The 16504-nt window shown below is 73.7% G+C and overlaps 1 protein-coding gene across 1 annotated transcript; it reads right to left on the bottom strand.

The window, feature by feature from the left end:
- Nucleotides 1-3984: 3984 nt before the first annotated feature.
- On the bottom strand, nt 3985-8687 carry LBX2 (ladybird homeobox 2). The gene is made up of 2 exons (XM_059818149.1): nt 8363-8687; nt 3985-4385 (listed from the first exon to the last, which is right to left on the bottom strand). The coding sequence occupies exons 1-2, from the start codon at nt 8685-8687 to the stop codon at nt 3985-3987; spliced, it is 726 nt and encodes a 241-aa protein (XP_059674132.1).
- Nucleotides 8688-16504: the final 7817 nt, after the last annotated feature.

Raw genomic sequence — 16504 nt, 5'->3', positions numbered from 1 at the left:
GAGGTGACAGGCAGGCCATCGAGCGGGATTTGATTAATATGCAAATAGGCAACAGGGAGAAGGAGTGTGGGAGACAGCGAGTAATTAATCACTAGTTAAAAGAAATTAATACCAACAGCAGAGGTTGTCAGGAAACAGCCGTCGAGTTAATCATCCAGAAAATTGGAGGAGGAAAAAGACGAGCGTGCCTGGGGGGGGACAAGCGGGGGGCTGAGCCTGACAGAGCCCCCGGCAGCAGCGCCCGCCGCCAGAGCCGCCCCGAGGCCCCGGTGATGGGCACAGCCTGCCCTGGGGCCTGGCAGGTTGCCGCCCCGAGGCTACGGTGATGGGCACGGCCTGCCCTGGGCCCTGGCAGGTTGCCGCCCCGAGGCCCCGGTGATGGGCACGGCCTGCCCTGGGGCCTGGCAGGTTGCCGCCCCGAGGCCGCGGTGATGGGCACGGCCTGCCCTGGGGCCTGGCAGGTTGCCGCCCCGAGGCTGCGGTGATGGGCACAGCCTGCCCTGGGGCCTGGCAGGTTGCCGCCCCGAGGCCCCGGTGATGGGCACGGCCTGCCCTGGGCCCTGGCAGGTTGCCGCCCCGAGGCCCCGGTGATGGGCACGGCCTGCCCTGGGGCCTGGCAGGTTGCTGCCCCTGGGCCGCTGAGCCAGGGCGGACCCCTCCAGAGCCGGTTCCCCGCGGGCAGAGCGGGTGGTCCCCGGGGAGCCGCGGCCGGTGCTGGCTGGAGGGGACACATGGCCACAGTGGGTGCTGGGCGGGTGCTCCCGCTATGGGTGCTCCTGCCGTGGGTGCTCCCACACCTGCATGCGGTGCCTCGCAGCCCCGGGGAGGGGTCCCTGCTTGGGCTGTGTGCTCAGCTGCCTGCGCCTGTGATGGGACACGTGTGTGCCACTGCGTGCACCGCTGGCAGCATGCGCCTGCTCACGGCTGCGCCTGTGGCGCAGCTCCAGGTCCCCGCGCTGTGGCACGAGCACGCTGGGTGCATGGCTCTGCTCCTGTGTGTATGTGTCCCGCTGTCTGTCCATGACTGTGTGCCCGTGTGTCCCCCACGCTGTGCCCGTGCCGGTGGTGTGGGCAGGCTGGCTGGGCTGACGGTGGTCCCGGCGGGCCGGTGGGCCTCGCTGTGTGGCCGCGCGGAGCGGTGGGAACTGGCAGGGTGCAGGGCTGGCGATGGCAGCGTGCCCGGGGCCTGCACCATCTCCCGCAGCAAAACCTCCCGCGGGGCGGCCGGGGGCGACGCCAGACGCTGCCCGGTCCAGCCAACGCTTCCGCCCGCGATTAGCTGCCCCCGGGGGAGGCTGGTGTGGGGCAGGAGGGGGCGGGGAGCCAGGGCTGGGGGCACAGCCGCCCAGAGGCCACGGTGAGGGAACTCGGCGTCCCTCAGCCGCCCTGCACCGAGAGGGTGTGGAGGTGCCGGGACCGGCTCGCATTGCGGGGACGGGACGAGATCTGGGGGTCTGAGCCCCCTTCTCCAAGCCAGTTCCCCCCATCCCTGCCCCTTGCTGCCCACGCGGCCTGTGGGGCACAGGGGTGTGGGGCTGGGGCCGAAGCCGTGGAGTCCCGACCTCTGCTTGGGTAGCCTGGGGGGGGAGAGGGGTCTGGTGGGGCCTGGGCTGCCCGGCTCCCAACGCTGTGGTGGGGGCGGAGGCGGCAGCGTGGGGCGCGGAGCCGGGAACGTCCCGCGGGGCGGAGGTGTGATCCTGCCAGCTGTCCCCTCGCATCAGCCTGACGGAAGCGAGCCGAAGCCGTGAGCTCATCTCCGGGGCTGGCCTCGTCCGCCCCCGCCGCTCCCACGCGGGCACGCGCACGCCTGGGGACACACGTGCGCGTACGGCGCTCACAGACATGCGCGTCTGCACGTGCTCCTTCATGCACATGTATGTGTCTGCACACGCGTGCTGCCGGTACACGCTGCTGGGCCCGGGAGGGTGCTGCTGGGCGCAGCCAGACCAGCCCCACGCTCAGCTCTGCTGTGGGGCGACACGGCCGTGGGGCCAGCAGACACCCTCGCCTGCAGCGGGGGCATTTCTGCTGCGGAGGCCGGGCTGCAGCTGCGCAGCCGCCGGGGTCGAGGGGGAGCTGCGGGGTCGGCCTTCCCTTTGGGGTCACCCAGGGAGCGAGTGGGGGGCTGACGGCACCCCGGGGCCCGGGGAGTCGCCCACCGTGATTCTGCGTGCAAACCCCGCTGCCGGGTGAGCCGCCCCCCCGGGGAGCGGGTGGGTGCCGGGCTGGGGGCTCCTGAGCCCCGGGAGGTCCCGGGCACCGGGGGGCAGGATGGGACCCCCGGGGATCCAACCCCCCCATCTCTTGCCCCCCCGCCCCTGCTCAGGGTGTCTGTCCCTGCGGGTGGGGGCCGTGGCCGTGTGTATCCCCCCCGGCTCGCCCCCCTGCCCATTACCGGGGCCGCCGGTGCGGGCAGCGGCGCCGGGGGGGCCCGGGCGGGGGCTCGGGGGGCAGCAGCCGCGCATGCCCCACGCGTGTCGGCCCCGGGCCGCTACCTGTCACGTTCCGAGCAGTCCCCCGGGGGATGCTCAAAGGCACTTTCAGGCTAAATCTCATTTCTCCCCTCCCCCCCTCGGCCGGGCGGCTGCGGCGCGGGGGGAGGGGCGGGACAATGCAATTAAAACCGGAGCAAATACCGGGGGGGGGGGGGGGGGGGGGCGGCTCTGCCTTCGGAAGTTCGCACCGGCCTAATTAGATCAGCGAGGGCTCATATGGATGCGGGGGGGGCTCGCAGCCGAGACGCGCATAGCTGCGGTGACGGGCCCCGGGGGGCCCCCGCCACGGGCGGGGAGCGGGCAGCTGCCCCCCGCCCCCCCCCCCGCCCCGGGGGCCGCCCGTCCCCGCCGCCTCCGGGCGCCCCGCGCGGGCCGTGCCCTGCGGCACCGGGGGGCGCTCATGGGAGGGGGGGTCCGTGGGGCCGAGGGCTGCCCGCACCCCCCCCGCGTCCCCGACCGCCCCGCTCCCCCCGGGGCGAGGCCAGAGCCGCTCCCGCTCATCAGAGTGACGTCGCCGCTTCGCGCAGTGACGTCACCGGGGCATGACGTCACCACGGGCGGCGTGGACTCCAGCGGCCGGGGCAGGTGCGGAGGGGAGCGAGGTGCCGGTACCCGGCGCTGCTCCGGCCCCACTCGGGTCACGCGTGGGGCAGCGGCGGGGGAAGCGCTGCCGGAGGGAAATTCCGTCCCGGGAGGACGGGCGCTGCCCCCCGCGTGTGACACACACACACACACACCCCCCGTGTGCCCCCCCCGCGGGTCCTGCGCCCCCCTGCAGCCCGCAGGAGGCTGCGCGCGTGGGGCTGGAGACACGGACACGCGTGAACACACCCCCACACAGAGACCTGAGCTGCTTCGGGGGTCGCTGCCGGCAGCCCCCCCCCCCCCCGGCTGCTCCGGGCACCGGCACCCCCCTCCGCCCCGCCTCCGCCCGGGCCGGTACCGGGTGACCCCCCCCGGCCGTGCCGGACCCCCCAGGGCTCCCGGGAGCGGGGAACGCGGGGCAGAGCGGGGGCACGGGGGGGGTCTCTGGTGCCCCGTGCCCCGGCAAGGCCCCCCCGGCCCGGGTAAGCCGGAAGAGCGGAGCATCCCCTCGGTGTGTGCTCCCGGTCCGGGGGTGCCCGTCCGTCCGTCCGTCCGTCCGTCCGTCCCGCCGGCAGAGCCCTCCGCGCTCCTTAATAAGGTGTCGCCTTTATTCCAAATATTTACACCCGGCCGGGCCGGGCCGGGCCGGGCCCCCCCCGTGCCCCCGGCTCTCGGGGCGGCGGGGCCGCGGCCGGGCCGGCGGGACAGACACGATAGAAAATAAAATTAAAAAAAAAAAAAAAGGAAAGACGGACAAAAAGAAACGAAAAAAGCGAGAAAAATTGCACCAATTCCCCCCGGGCGGGGGCAGCGCGGCCGCCCCGTCCCACCCGGGGGCTCGGTCAGTCTCGGTGCCGGCCCGGGACCCCCCCCCTCCCCGCCCGCCCTCCCCACGGCCGCCGCCTCAGTCCCCCACGTCGATCTCCTCCTCCGAGAGCTCGGCGGCGGCGGGCGGCGGCGCGGGGCCGGGGCCGGGGCCGGGCCCGGGGGGGCGCGGGGGGTCGGGCAGCGCCGTCAGCTGCTGGAGGGCGGCGGGGGGCAGCGCCTGCAGCGAGGCCACGTCGGCCCGCAGCTCCTCCAGGTCCCGCTTGAGCTTGGCGCGGCGGTTCTGGAACCAGGTGATGACCTGGGCCGTGCTGAGCGCCAGCCGCGCCGCCAGCTGGTCCCGGTCCGCCGGGGAGAGGTACTTCTGCCGCAGGAACCGCTGCTCCAGCTCGAAGATCTGCTGGTTGGTGAAGGCCGTCCGCGATTTGCGCCGCTTCTTGCAGGCCGGGCGCTGCCCCAGGGCGCCCAGCGGCTCCCGACCTGCGGGGACAGCGGGCTCAGCGCGGCGGCACCGGCGCCGGGATCGGCAGCCGCACCGGCGTTAGCACCGGCACCGGCGGCGGCACCCGCACCGGCGTTAGCACCGGCGCCGGTATCGGCACCGGCGTCGGCACCGGCACCGGCATTAGTACCGGCACCGGCATGAGCACCGACGCCGGTATCGGCACGTTAGCACCGGCACCGGTATCGGCACCGGCGTCGGCACCGGCACCGGCATTAGTACCGGCACCGGCATGAGCACCGACACCGGTATCGGCACCGCACCGGCATTAGCACCGGCATTAGCACCGGCACCGGTATCGGCACCGCACCGGCATTAGCACCGGCATTAGCACCGGCACTGGTATCGGCACCGCACCGGCATTAGCACCGGCACCGGTATCGGCACCGGCGTCGGCACCGGCACCGGCTTTAGCACCGGCACTGGTATCGGCACCGCACCGGCATTAGCACCGGCCCCGGTATTGGCACCACACCGGCATTAGCACCGGCACCGGTATCGGCACCGCACCGGCATTAGCACCGGCGTCGGCACCCGCACCGGCATTAGTACCGGCACCGGTATTGGCACCCGCACCGACACCGGTATCGGCACCGCACCGGCATCAGCACCGGCACCGGCGTCGGCATTAGTACCGGCATTAGCACCGGCACCGGTATCGCCACGCGCACCCGCACCGGCACCGGCATTAGCACCGGCACCGGCGTCGGCATTAGGACCGACACCGCTATCGGCACACGCACCACTACCCGCACCGGCACCGGCATTAGCACCGGCAGCGGCACCGGCACCGGCACCCACACCGGCAGCCGCACCGGCAGCCGCGCCGAGCCCAGCCGGGCCCGGCCCCGCCGCCCCCCGCCGCCCAGCGCCGAGCCCTTCCCGCCCGCGGAACGCCGAACCCGGTCGAACCGACCCCAGCCCCGCCGGGCCGGGCCGAGCTCAGCCGGTCAAACCCAACCGCGCCGCGCCGAGCCCCGGCCCTGCCCGTGACGCCGCCCGGGCCCGGTACCGGGAGCCGGGAGCCTCCCGGCCTGGCCCGGCCCGGTGCTCCCGCCGCCGCTCCCGCCTGGCCCCGCGCCGTTCCGCCCGCGGCCCCGGTCCCGCCGGGGCCGAGCCCACCCGTGTCCCGCCGGCGGCGCGGTCCGGCGGTCCCGGGGCTCCGGCCCGGCTCCCCCCCGCCGGCGGAGCCCCGGCAGCCCCGGGCGGCGGGGCCGGACCGGCGGCGCGAGGCGCGGCCGTTCGCCCGGGCCCCCGGCTGTGCTTTTTGCTCAACGGTTTTCAGGAACCGCCGGTGCCGGGTCCCCCGGAGCCCGGTCCCCGCCGCCGCTCCCGGCACGGCCGCGCCGCAGCCCCGAGGCCCCGATCCGGCCGCGCTCCGGCGCTGCTCGCGGCGGCGGAGAAGCGAAACCTCCCGTGAGAGGCGGATCGTGTCCGCCCGCGGCACCGGTAACGGCTCCACACCGGCCGCAGGGTCCCGGTCCCAGCCCGGTACAGCCTCTCTGCTGCCGGCGGGACCGATCCGCCGCACGGCAACGGGCTCCCGGGGTTGCCCGCGGCGCGGCGGCGGCGGCTCGCTCCCCGTTAACGGCTCCTGCTCCCTCCGCCGCCGAGGGGTCCCGGGGCCGCCCTGCCCGTCCCGCTGCCCGCAGCGGGGGCTCCGCTCCCGGCGGACCCGCCGCCGCCGCCGCCGCCGCCCCGACCCGCCGGGGGCTGCCAGCGGCTCCGGTCGTTCGTTACCGGGGCCCCAGGCTGTCCCGGCCGAGTCCGTGGGTCCGTCCGGGTAACGGGGCTTTACCTCAGTCACGGAACCCCGCGCTGCCCCGTTTCTGTCCGTCTGTCCGTCGGGGCAAAGAGGGGATTTTTTCCATTTATCACGGGAGCGTCCGTCCGTCCGTCCGCCCCTCCGGGTAACGGGCTTGTACCTTAACTACGGGAACCCCGCCCTGTCCCCTTTCTGTCCGTGGGTCCGTCTGTCCGTGGGTCCCGGTTCACGCCGCCGTTGGCCGCGGGCCCCCGCCCTGCCCGGCGGGCCGGGGGGGGTTCTCCCGGATCACGAGCACGCCGCCGTGCCCGGCCCTGTCCGTCTGTCCCGCCGGGCACCGGGTTTTACCGCCGTTCCGGGAGCCCCGCTCCGTCCCGCGTGTCCGCCGGTCCGTCCGGGCAAGGGGATTTTTTCGTTTACCGCGGGAGCCGCGCCCCGCCCGGCCGTGTCCGTCTGTCCGGCCGGCCGACGGCTTTCTTTACCGTAACCCCGGGAGCCCCGCGCTGTCCCCTTTCCGTCCGTCCGTCCGTGCGTCGGCTTCTTTTCGTTAATTACAGGAGCGCCGATCCGCGCGGCCGTGTCCGTCTGTCCGCCCGGGTAAGGGTTGGTTTTTTTTCCTTCGTTAATCGCGGGAGCCTCGCTGCCTCCGGCCGTGTCCGTCTGTCCGGCCGGGGAGGGGGTTTCGTTATTTACCGGGCCGCCGCTCGACCGGTCCCTGCCCGGCCGGCGAAGGGAATTTTTTTTCGTTAATTACAGGCGCCCGGCTCTGTCTGTCCGTGTCCGTCTGTCCGGCCGGGCAAGGGTTTTTTCGTTAACCGCGGGAGCTGCGCTCTGCCCGTCCCTGTCCGTCTGTCCGGCCGGATAATGGTTTCGGTTTTTTCGTTAATTACGGGAACGCCGCTCTGCCCGTCCCTGTCCGTCTGTCCGTCCCGGTAAGGGTGGTTTTTTTTTTTTCGTTAATCACGGAAGCCGCGCTCTGTCTGTCCGTGTCCGTCCATCCGTTCAGGTAACGGGTTTTCGTTAACGGCGGGAGCCCGGTTCTGTCTGTCCGCGTGTCCGTCGCGGTAAGGGGTTTTTCTTTTTCGTTAATCACGGGAGCCGCGCTCTGTCTGTCCGTGTCCGTCCGTCCGTCCCGGTAAGGGTGTTTTTCGTTAACGGCGGGAGCCCGGCCCTGTCTGTCCGTGTGTCCGTCCGCGTAAGGAATTCTTCGTTCCTCACGGGCGCCGCGCTCCGCCCGCCCGTGTCCGTCCGTCCGCTCGATGGAGGAATTTCGTCTCGGGCGGACGGCGCGGTCCCGGTTGCCGCTCGGTCTGTCCGTCGGTCCGTCCGTCCGCCCGCTCTCACGGCGGGTTTCCCCGCTGGGGCCGCGCCGGGGACCGTTCCCGCGGGGACCGCGACCCGCCGGCTCTGCCGGTGCCGGTGCCCCGGGGGAGCCGCCGCCGGGCCGGGCCGCCGGCGGGCAACGTCCGTGAGCGGGGAGCGGCTGCCCGACCCCTGCGGGTTCCCCGGCCCCGCCGGTAACGGGTTTCTGCCGGAGAACCGAGGCCCGGCCGCAGCCGCCGTCCCCGCCGAAGGAGCCCGCCGGCGCCGGGGTCGGTAACGGATTTTCGTTGCCGACGGGCCCGGTCCGCCGCTCTGCCCCTGCGCTCGGTCACGGTCACGGTCACGGTCACGGTCACGGTCACGGTGACGGTGACGGCTCGGCGGGGCCGGGTGCCGCCGCTCCGCCCGGTGCAGCCCGGCCGCCGCCGCCGCCGCGGGACCGATCCGCCTCCCGGGGCCGCGGCTCCCGAGGCCCGAGGCCGGCTCGGTCCCCGCGTCTCCCGGTGAAACCGCCGGCCCCGGCCCGGCCCGGCCGCTCCTCCCGGAGCTCCGGGCTGCCCGCGCCGGTCGCTCGGTCCCGGTGGCGGCTCACCCGCCGCCGCGCAGCGGGCTCGGCCGGCGCTCGCTCGGGCTGCCGGTGCCCGGCCCCGGGCCTTGCCCTCCCCGCGGGCCGCGGCCCCGGGCGAGCACCGGCCCCTTCCCGGCCCGCCTCGCCCCGCCGGGACACGAAGGAAAGTTACGGGCCGGGGGCCGGGAGGGACCCCGGCCCCGCCGCGGGCCCGGCGGCGGCGCAGCCCCCGCCGCCCCCCGCACCTGCCCCGGTGGCGGTCCCCGTCCCCCCCGCGGAGCCCCCCGCCGCCCCGGTACCTTCGGCCGCCTGCAGCACGCCCAGCTCCAGCCCCTGGAAGGTTTTGCTGGCGAGCTCCTCCAGCGCGCAGAGCGGCGAGGACGGGGCGCAGCCGCCGCCGCGGGGCCCCGCCGCCTTCTCGGGCAGCCGGGCGGGGGGCGCGGCGGGCCCGGGCCCGGGGGGGCTCCCGCCGCGGGGCCGCCCCAAGATGTCCTCGATGCCGAAGGGGGTCAGCGGCTTGTTGGAGTTGGCGGGCGGCGGGAGCTGGTCCAGGGCGCTCCGCCGGCGGCCGCCGCCCGGGGGGTGCAGCGGGGGGGACCCGGCCGCCTCCCGCGCCGAGGTCATGGCGCGTCCCCGCTCCCGCACCGGGGCCGCCTCAGCACCGCGCCCGCCTCATCCCGCCGGGGTCCCCCCCCTCTGGCCGCCGCCGTCCCGCCCGCGCATCAAGCCGCGGCCGCACTTAAACCCCGCGGGCGCAGCCCGCCCCCTCGGCGGGGGCCCGGCGGCGGCGGCGGCGGCGGCGGCGGGGAGCGCTCGGCCTCCCGGCGCCGGGAGCCGCTCGGCGGGGCTGGGCAGCTCCGCGCCCGCCGCCGCTGCCCGCCCCCCCCCCGGCCCCGGTGCCGCAGCCTTAAAGACCCGGGGCCGGGGCGGCAAATTGGGCACCGGGAGGAGGAGGAGGAGGAGCCACCGACGGGGGGGGCGAGGGGGGGAGCACCGCTCCCTCTCCTCCGCCGCTACCGGGGTGCAGACGGGGCGCAGCGCCGCGTCTCCTCTTTGTACGGCGATTTTAATCGCGCCCCCCCCCCCCCCCCCTCCGCCCCGGGGGGGCGGCCGGTGGGTGCCCGCTGCCCCCCCCCCCCCGCCCACCCCCATCCTCAGCGGGGCTTTTACCGTCGCAAAAAATTTATTAGCTCCCCTGCTCTAAAATGCCCCATAAAAGCGCAGGGGCCGCCGCGTCTGGGAGTGATTAGGCCGCTTCGGGTGGGTTTTGGGTTTCAGAGCGCGGCCCGGCCATAAATCCCCCCCCCCCCGCCCCTCCGCTGCCCTCCCCGGTACAAATAGCTCCGGGATCCCAACCGCTCGTAAAAAGCCCGGGGACGCCCGCACACGCAGGTGAGCCCCGGCTGCCGACACCGGGTCCGTATCCTCCGGCGGGATCGGGACCGGGGGATGCCGAATCGCCCCTCTGGGGCGATTCGGCATCCCCCGGTCCCGATCCCGCCCGGTGCCCCCGTGGGTCTGCTGCTGGGATGCTCTGGGCCCGGCGACGGTGACGGTGCGGAGGGCGCAGGGGTCATGGCGGTAATGAGAGAAAATGAACCTGTGGGCAGGGAGGGCGGTGGGAGAACCGTGCCGGGCTGGGGGAGCAGGTGCAGGGGGAGCCGGCAGTGCCGGTGCCGGGAGGGGTTGGGGGCTTCCAATCTTGCTGACAAAGGCAGAACGCGATCCCCCGGCTGGAAATTGGAGTTAGATAAATTCAACCTTGAAATTTCCCAGCAGCCGGAGCAATTAAACGCCGGAGCGGGCGGCAGGCGGGGGCGGGGAGGGGGCTCCGGCAGCCTGGGATCAAACCGATTTGGGAGAGGATTGCAGGCTGCTCCCGGGAAGCGCCGGCCGCCCCGGTGTTGTGCCGCCAGACGGGCCCCGCTCCCGCAGGCACACGGGGCCTCTCGCCCGCCGGCGCACAGGGCGCTGGAGGCCGAGGCGGCGGCGGCGTTCGCACGGCCGCCTCGCACGCGGCTTTTGTCCTCTCCGGCGGGCTCGCTCGCATGGCTGGCGGCAATGCGACGCGGGGAGGCGAGGGGAGCCGGTGGAGCCGCCGCTGCTGCACGTGTGTCCGTCTCCCACCGCTTTGCCGGGGGACGGTGCCTGTCCTGGGGTGCAGGAGAGCCGCATCCCCCGCTCCCACCCTGGCTGCCGGTGGACCCGGGCTCAGCTGGGCCCCTGCGAGCCGCCGTCCCCTCCGGCAGCACCACGCGGCACGAGGGCAGCGTGCCGGACGCGAGGCCCCAGGCACCCAGCGGGCAGGGGCGCGGAAGGGGCACAGCCCGTGCACGGCCCTTCTCCCCCCGGTCCCGGCCCCGGCTGGCGCCCGCGCCCTGGGCTCCATCCCAGCTAATGCCCTGTGACACGCACCAGGAAATTGCCGCTCAGGCTAATTCCTTGCTCTTGCGCTGATCGGGGCTCACAGCCGCCCCTGCACCGCGAAGCAAACCCCCCCTGCAACTCCAGCTGCTCCGGGACGGGAGGCAACTTTGCCGCAGAGTCCTGGGCCGGCAGCGGCCGGAGCACTCCAGCCGGGCTGGGCCCTGGGCACCGGGCAGGGCAGGCAGGAGCGGGGCTGGGACCCGGGCGGGTCTCCAGCCGCAGCGCTCACCATGATGGGATGCGACGTCACCCCTGTCCCGTCGCCCCAGCCCCATCTTCCCTGCCCATCGCTCCGCAGCCGTTGGGGCGAGTCCCCTGCGCAGCAGCCCGGTGCCCGGGGATGACCCCGGCGAGCAGTGCCGGCACCCCCTTCTCTCCTTGACCCCCCCCTCGTGCCCCACGAGCTGCCCAGCGAGGCAGCCCAGGGCGCTGCCAGGGCGGGCTGAGCAGCCTGGATCCTGCCCGGCCCCCGGGCAGCGCGGAGCCCCCGGCAGCCGCTGCGGGCAGGGGCACAGCCACGGGCACGGCCGCAGGGATGCAGCGCAGGCCCACTGCCCCCTCCCCGCCTGCCGCCCCAGCCGCCCCCCTGGCCCCCAGCCGCGGCGCAGGGCGAGCTTCAGCCCCCGGCTCGCCGCCGGGCAGGGGAAGCGTCAGCTCCAGTGCCGGGAACACAGGATGGGAACCGCTTTTCACCCCAAAGCAGGACACACAGTGGAAAACAAAAAGAGGCCTCTGAATTTTTGCAGGAACATTGGAGTTTCCTGCGGAGCGGGGCAGAGCGCCCTGCGCTGGCCGGGCGCCCGCAGCCGGAGGGAACGGCGACGGGCACAGCTGCTCGGACGGAGCTGGGTGCATCGCGGGGCACCGCACCCCGGCGTGGCATTGCCAGCCCCCGCCTCGTCTCCCCCACCTCCATCCCGCTGGGGCTCAGGTCCCCTGGGGGGGTCCCTGGGGGTCTGGGGCCACATGCAAGGCCTGGGCCCTCGGCTCCCCAGCCGCCCCCCCAGGCTCCTGCGGCCGCTGCCAGCCCAGCCGGGGCAGGCAGCAGCACCCGGATGCATCGGGGCTGAGCCCCTCGTGCCCCTTCCCCCGGGAACTGTGCCGGGCTCCGCACCCCTCGCATCGGGAGACCGTCCATCCCAGTGGCTGGGGCTGCCCTGACCCCACTCAGGACACCCCATCCCAGGGGCACCCATGGCTCCAAGCACCGGCAGCTCCGGGCCCCCCAGCTCATGGGCACCCATGTTGAGGCCACCCCGGTCCACCCACCCCTGAGTGCCCCTGCCCCACTGCAGCCGGCCCGGGCGCAGGCTGGCGGGACGCCCTGTGCCGTGCTGGGGTGCCTGCGCCATGCCGGCAACTCCCCGTGCCGGGGTAACGTGATTAGGGGTGGGAGGCGGCAGCTCAGCCTGCTAATACGCTTATGCCCAGGCACCGCGCTCTGCCCCTGATCTATTATTTAGCGGATCCATTTCAATAACGCAGCTCCATGCCGAAGCGCCTGGCGGTAACTCGATTAGGGGCGCTCCCAGCCCCGCGCCGGAGCCGGCGCTGCAGAGCAGTTTGCACATGGAAATTGCTTGCAAATGAATTTTCCTTTAATAAGGGGAATAACTCGGTGCAAAATTAAACCGTCGAAAGCGGAGACAAGCGGGGGCATCACCGGGGGAGCCGCCGGCAGCGCTGCGCCCCGCACCGGGGGAGGAGACCCGGCCAATTATTGGCAATAAATCCTGACCCCTCTCGTGGGGCTGGTGGCCGCGGGCGAAACCACGACTAATGGGATTACACCTCGCCCCGGTAAACGGGGATTAATGTGCCGGGAGCCAGGGGACGCCGGGGATCCCCCCCCAGGGGCTGTTGGCAAATGATCTATTTATTAACAGGCGCCGAAGTCGCCGCACGCACCAGTACGGGGATGACCCCGACTTCATTACGCGGCGAGCGCCAAGGGGAACGGTGGTGGGGACGGGGACCGGACGGGGCGAAAGGGAGCGTCGGGGGGCTCGTGCCCCCCCGGGGAGCGGAGGGTGGTGGCGGGGCTGGGGGCACGCGGGGCCCACCACACGTCTCAGCTGCTCCCACACGTGTGTGCTGGTGCAGGTGCCGCCGCGCAGGCGGGCACTCACACCCGTGTGCCTGGCGCGTACGTGTATGCACAACCCCCCCCAGCAGACACCCCCCCAGCGCGTGTGCGGGCAAAGCCGTGTGCGGGCAAAGCCATGTGCAGGCGTGTGCAGGCGTGTGCAGGCGTGTGCAGGCGTGCCGTGGCCACGCACGGAAGTGCTCACGGAGCACCGAGACTCTGGCTCGTGTGCCGAGGCACCACACGCGTGTGCAGGGGCACCCACACACACGGAGGCGCATGTGCCAGCGCCAGGGACCGGCCGGGCGGGGGGCAGGAGCAGGACACGGCCCTGGGGAGGGGGGCACCCAGGCAGGGATGAGGGGAGGCACCATGGGGACCCCCACCCAGCGCCGTGCACGGGGGAACCGGCGTTCCCGTGTCAGGGGGGCCCCCCGGCCTCAGCTGCTGCCCTGCCTCCGGGACCCCCTCCCCATTCCGGGGGCTCCATATGGGCCTGGGCCAAACTCCAGCCAAATGGGCCGGGGCAGGGGGGGGGAGTTGCATTTCAAAGGCTGCGGCTGGAGCAAACGCCGTTGCCCCCCTGCCGGGCTGTCGCCCGCCCATGCCCCCTGACCCCGGCACGGCCGCGCTGGCGGGGATGGTCCTGTCCCCTTCCCCAGGGCTGGTGGGGACAGCCCCAACCCTCTCCCCAGGAGGTGGGGGTCCTGTGCTGGGCAGCCCCACGCTGGGACGCTCGCAAGGGTCAGGGTCCCTCCGGGGTCGATCCGGGGCTTGCGGCTGTGCTGGCCGGGGGAGAGGGGCCGTGGGGGGACAGGGAGATGCACCGGGCGGCGGGGGTGAGTGGGTGGGGGGTCATGGGAACCCCATCCCGCCATGGGGCAGAGCCATTGTGTGGGGCCATGCGCGTGCTGCCCACGAAGGCGAAGGCGGGGGGCTATTTACGACGGGGCGGGCAGGAAGCGGGCAGGCAGCACCGTCTCACCGCAGCCGCTTCCTTCCCCGCGCCGCAAATAGCCGGGACGGGGTGGCCAGGGCAGGGGCTGTGCGGGGCGGGGGGACGCCGAGGGCCCGCTCTCCTGTGCCGCCCCCGGCAGCCCCCGGCCCGGGGCCTGGGTGGAGGTGCCGGCGGGCACAGGCACGGCACGGGGAGTGGGTGATGCCAGAGAGCCTGGGGTGTCTCGCTGGGCACAGCCGGAGCAGGGCGGGGGGCTCCAGCCATGGTCCGAGGGGTTCGGGCGTGTGGGGCACCCCAGTCCCTGTCCCCACGATGGCCCCATGGCACCAGGACCCCTGGGGGAACCCAACCGCCGTGGGGAGCGGGCACCTCCTGGGGCTGGGGGGGTGGGCGCAGGGTGGCGGGGTGCGGCGGCGGGGGCCGGCGCGGGGATGCGGCCATGCGGATTCAATTAGGGCGCCAGCGCGGGGGGCTCGGCTCGGCCCCGCGCCGGGCAGCGCGGTGAGGAAATGGCTCGTCTGAGCCGCTGACAGCCCGGCCCCGCGCCCAAGATGAACGACCGCCGGATTAAAGCTCCGCACGCTGACAGGGAGCACCTGAGCGAGGAGCAGGGCCGGGGCGGCCGCGGGAGGGGGCCCGGGACCCCGGCCCTGGCGCTGCCGAGGGGCTGCAGAGAGGCCGGGAAGGGGTCACCAACAGCCCAAGGGGTGCGGGGACGTGGCACCGGCGGGGCACGCTCCGGGGATGGGCACCCACAGCCTCGCGGGTCCAGGCGATGGGTAGGCGAGGGTGAGGACGAGCGGGGCACCCACAGCAGCACCCTGTACAGGGTGACATGCGGCGATGGCTGCCGCTCTGGTAGGTGTCACCCTGCGGGACCAGCCAGGCTCTGGCCGCGAGCAGAGACCCCTGGCCGGGGCCAGCTCGGGCGCCCGCGGCGGGACGGGCCCAGCCTGTGCCCCCAGAGCCATCCGTCGGCCGGCGAGCGTTGGGCTGGCAGCGCGCGGGGCTCGGGGATCGATGGGCCGCGGCGGGTCACCGATATCATTAACCCCGCCGAGGCAGCCGGGCCGCGCTGCCCAGAGGTTAATTAAAAAGAAAAGTTCAGCGAAACGCAGCAGCGGCGGCGGGGGGGGCCGGCGCGGCGGCACTGGTGCAGGCAGCGGGCACGGTGCCGCCATCGATTGCAACCGTCCGGCACGGGCTGTCACACGGGGGGGTGGAGGGGTGTGGGACAGCGGTGGGGAGCAGGTGGCACCCGGGGCGTCCCCGTCCCACGCGGGCAGGGGCTGGGGCACTCAGCGGGCAGGGGGTCGGGGCTGCCCGTCCGGCTCCCGATGCCCACCGCTGCCTGGCTGCGCAGGGGTGCCCAGGTGGGATGGCAGGGGGTTGCGTGCGTGTGTGCGTCTGCGTGTGCGCAGCACCATCACTGTGCGCGTTGGGGTACTTTACCCGTGCAGGTGTGGGGGGACACAGCCGTCCTGGCAGGGGGCATGGCGAGGGCCGTGCCACGCTGTGCCGTGCCGCGCCGCACCGTGCTGCGCCGTGCTGCCTGGCAGAGCTGGGTGGGAGGAAGAAGAGCCGTCGCAGAGGAAGCCCCATCCTTCCTCCTCCTCCCGTCCCAGCCCGGCTCTATTCTTAGCCCCGGTCTGTCCTGCATCCTCCCTGCCCGGCCGGGGTCCGGCCCTGAGCCCCAGCGGGACCCTTGGGGTGGGAGAGCGGGGGGACCCCACCATGGGGACCCTGTCCCTCCCCGGGCCCCGCTCACCGCCCCCAGCTGCCACCGTAACTCTAGACCCGACAGCTGTGCCGCACCGGCCACCCCACAGCCCCCATGGCACGGCACGGAGGTGGGGACCAGCCGTCCCACATGCCGGAGCAGGATTGGGCCCTCCTGCCCACCAGCTCTGACGGAGACCCCGGCATTGCCAGGTGTCCCCTGGCCTGTCCCTGTCCCCTGGGCTGGCTGGGGGGGCTGGGGGGCCTCTGCCCCCCTGGGCTGGGGGCGTGGGGAGGGAGATGGAGCCCCTGGGGCGGTGGGGAGAGGAAGGATGGGGGGGACAGTGCCTCCAGGGATGGTGCCCCTCTTGCTGTGGGGAGAGGGGATGGCACCCATTCCGGAATGGGGACCCTGGTGATGGCTCACTCCCGGCATGGGGACACTGGGGACCCTGCCTGTCCGTGCATCCCAGGGACGTGTCTCTGCGGGTTTGGGGACCTGGGAACGGTGCCTCCCTGGGTTTGGGGAGCAGGAGGGTGCCCCCCTGGCTGGGGCAGGGGCTGTGCGGGCACCCACCGTGCCCAGACCCGCCATAGCCCGGCTGGCCGCAGTGGTCCGCGGTGACCCCCACGTGGCGGGGCCGTCCCCGGGCCGTGACAGGCACGGCAGGGTCAGCGCGGCAGCACCACATTCCTGCTCCCGGCGGGGCGATCCGGTTACCCGCCCGCCCGGCTGCCGGCCCCACAATTAATCTTCCCGGGTGCCCTTTGGAATTTGCCGCCCGAGGCCCCACGGGGTGCAGGGGGGGTGTCCGGCCGGGCGCAGGCCAGGGCAGTGGGGCAGGGGCCGGCGGCCACTCCGGCACGGGAGCAGGAGTGGGCCGGGAGAGCGGGATGATGGATGGGGACAATCCCCTTGTCCCCAGCCCTGCTGGGGCGATTGCGGCCCGGCCGGGGCAGGAGGCACAGGCATGTGCCCGTCTGAGCCAGGGATGGGGATGACGATGGGGATGGAGATGGGGATGATGATGGGGATGGGATGGAGCCGCCCCCCCCGGCTCACTCCCGCGGGATCACCCCTCCGCCACGCTGGGGACCCTCCCTGCCCCACCAGCCCCTGCACCGTGGCAGGTGCCCGGTGCTGCTGAGCCGCCAGCAGAGCCGCCGGGCGCGGGCGCTGCATAATTGCGGAGCGGGAGAGGGGCCCGCGCCGCCCGTGTGATTGGGGATCACATGCAATTAGCCACCAGA

Source organism: Gavia stellata, chromosome 5 (assembly GCF_030936135.1).
Source record: "Gavia stellata isolate bGavSte3 chromosome 5, bGavSte3.hap2, whole genome shotgun sequence".
Classification (NCBI taxonomy): Eukaryota; Metazoa; Chordata; class Aves; order Gaviiformes; family Gaviidae; genus Gavia; species Gavia stellata.
The sequence above is the reverse complement of the archived record's forward strand: the minus strand, read 5'-3'. Positions and strand labels throughout refer to the sequence as shown.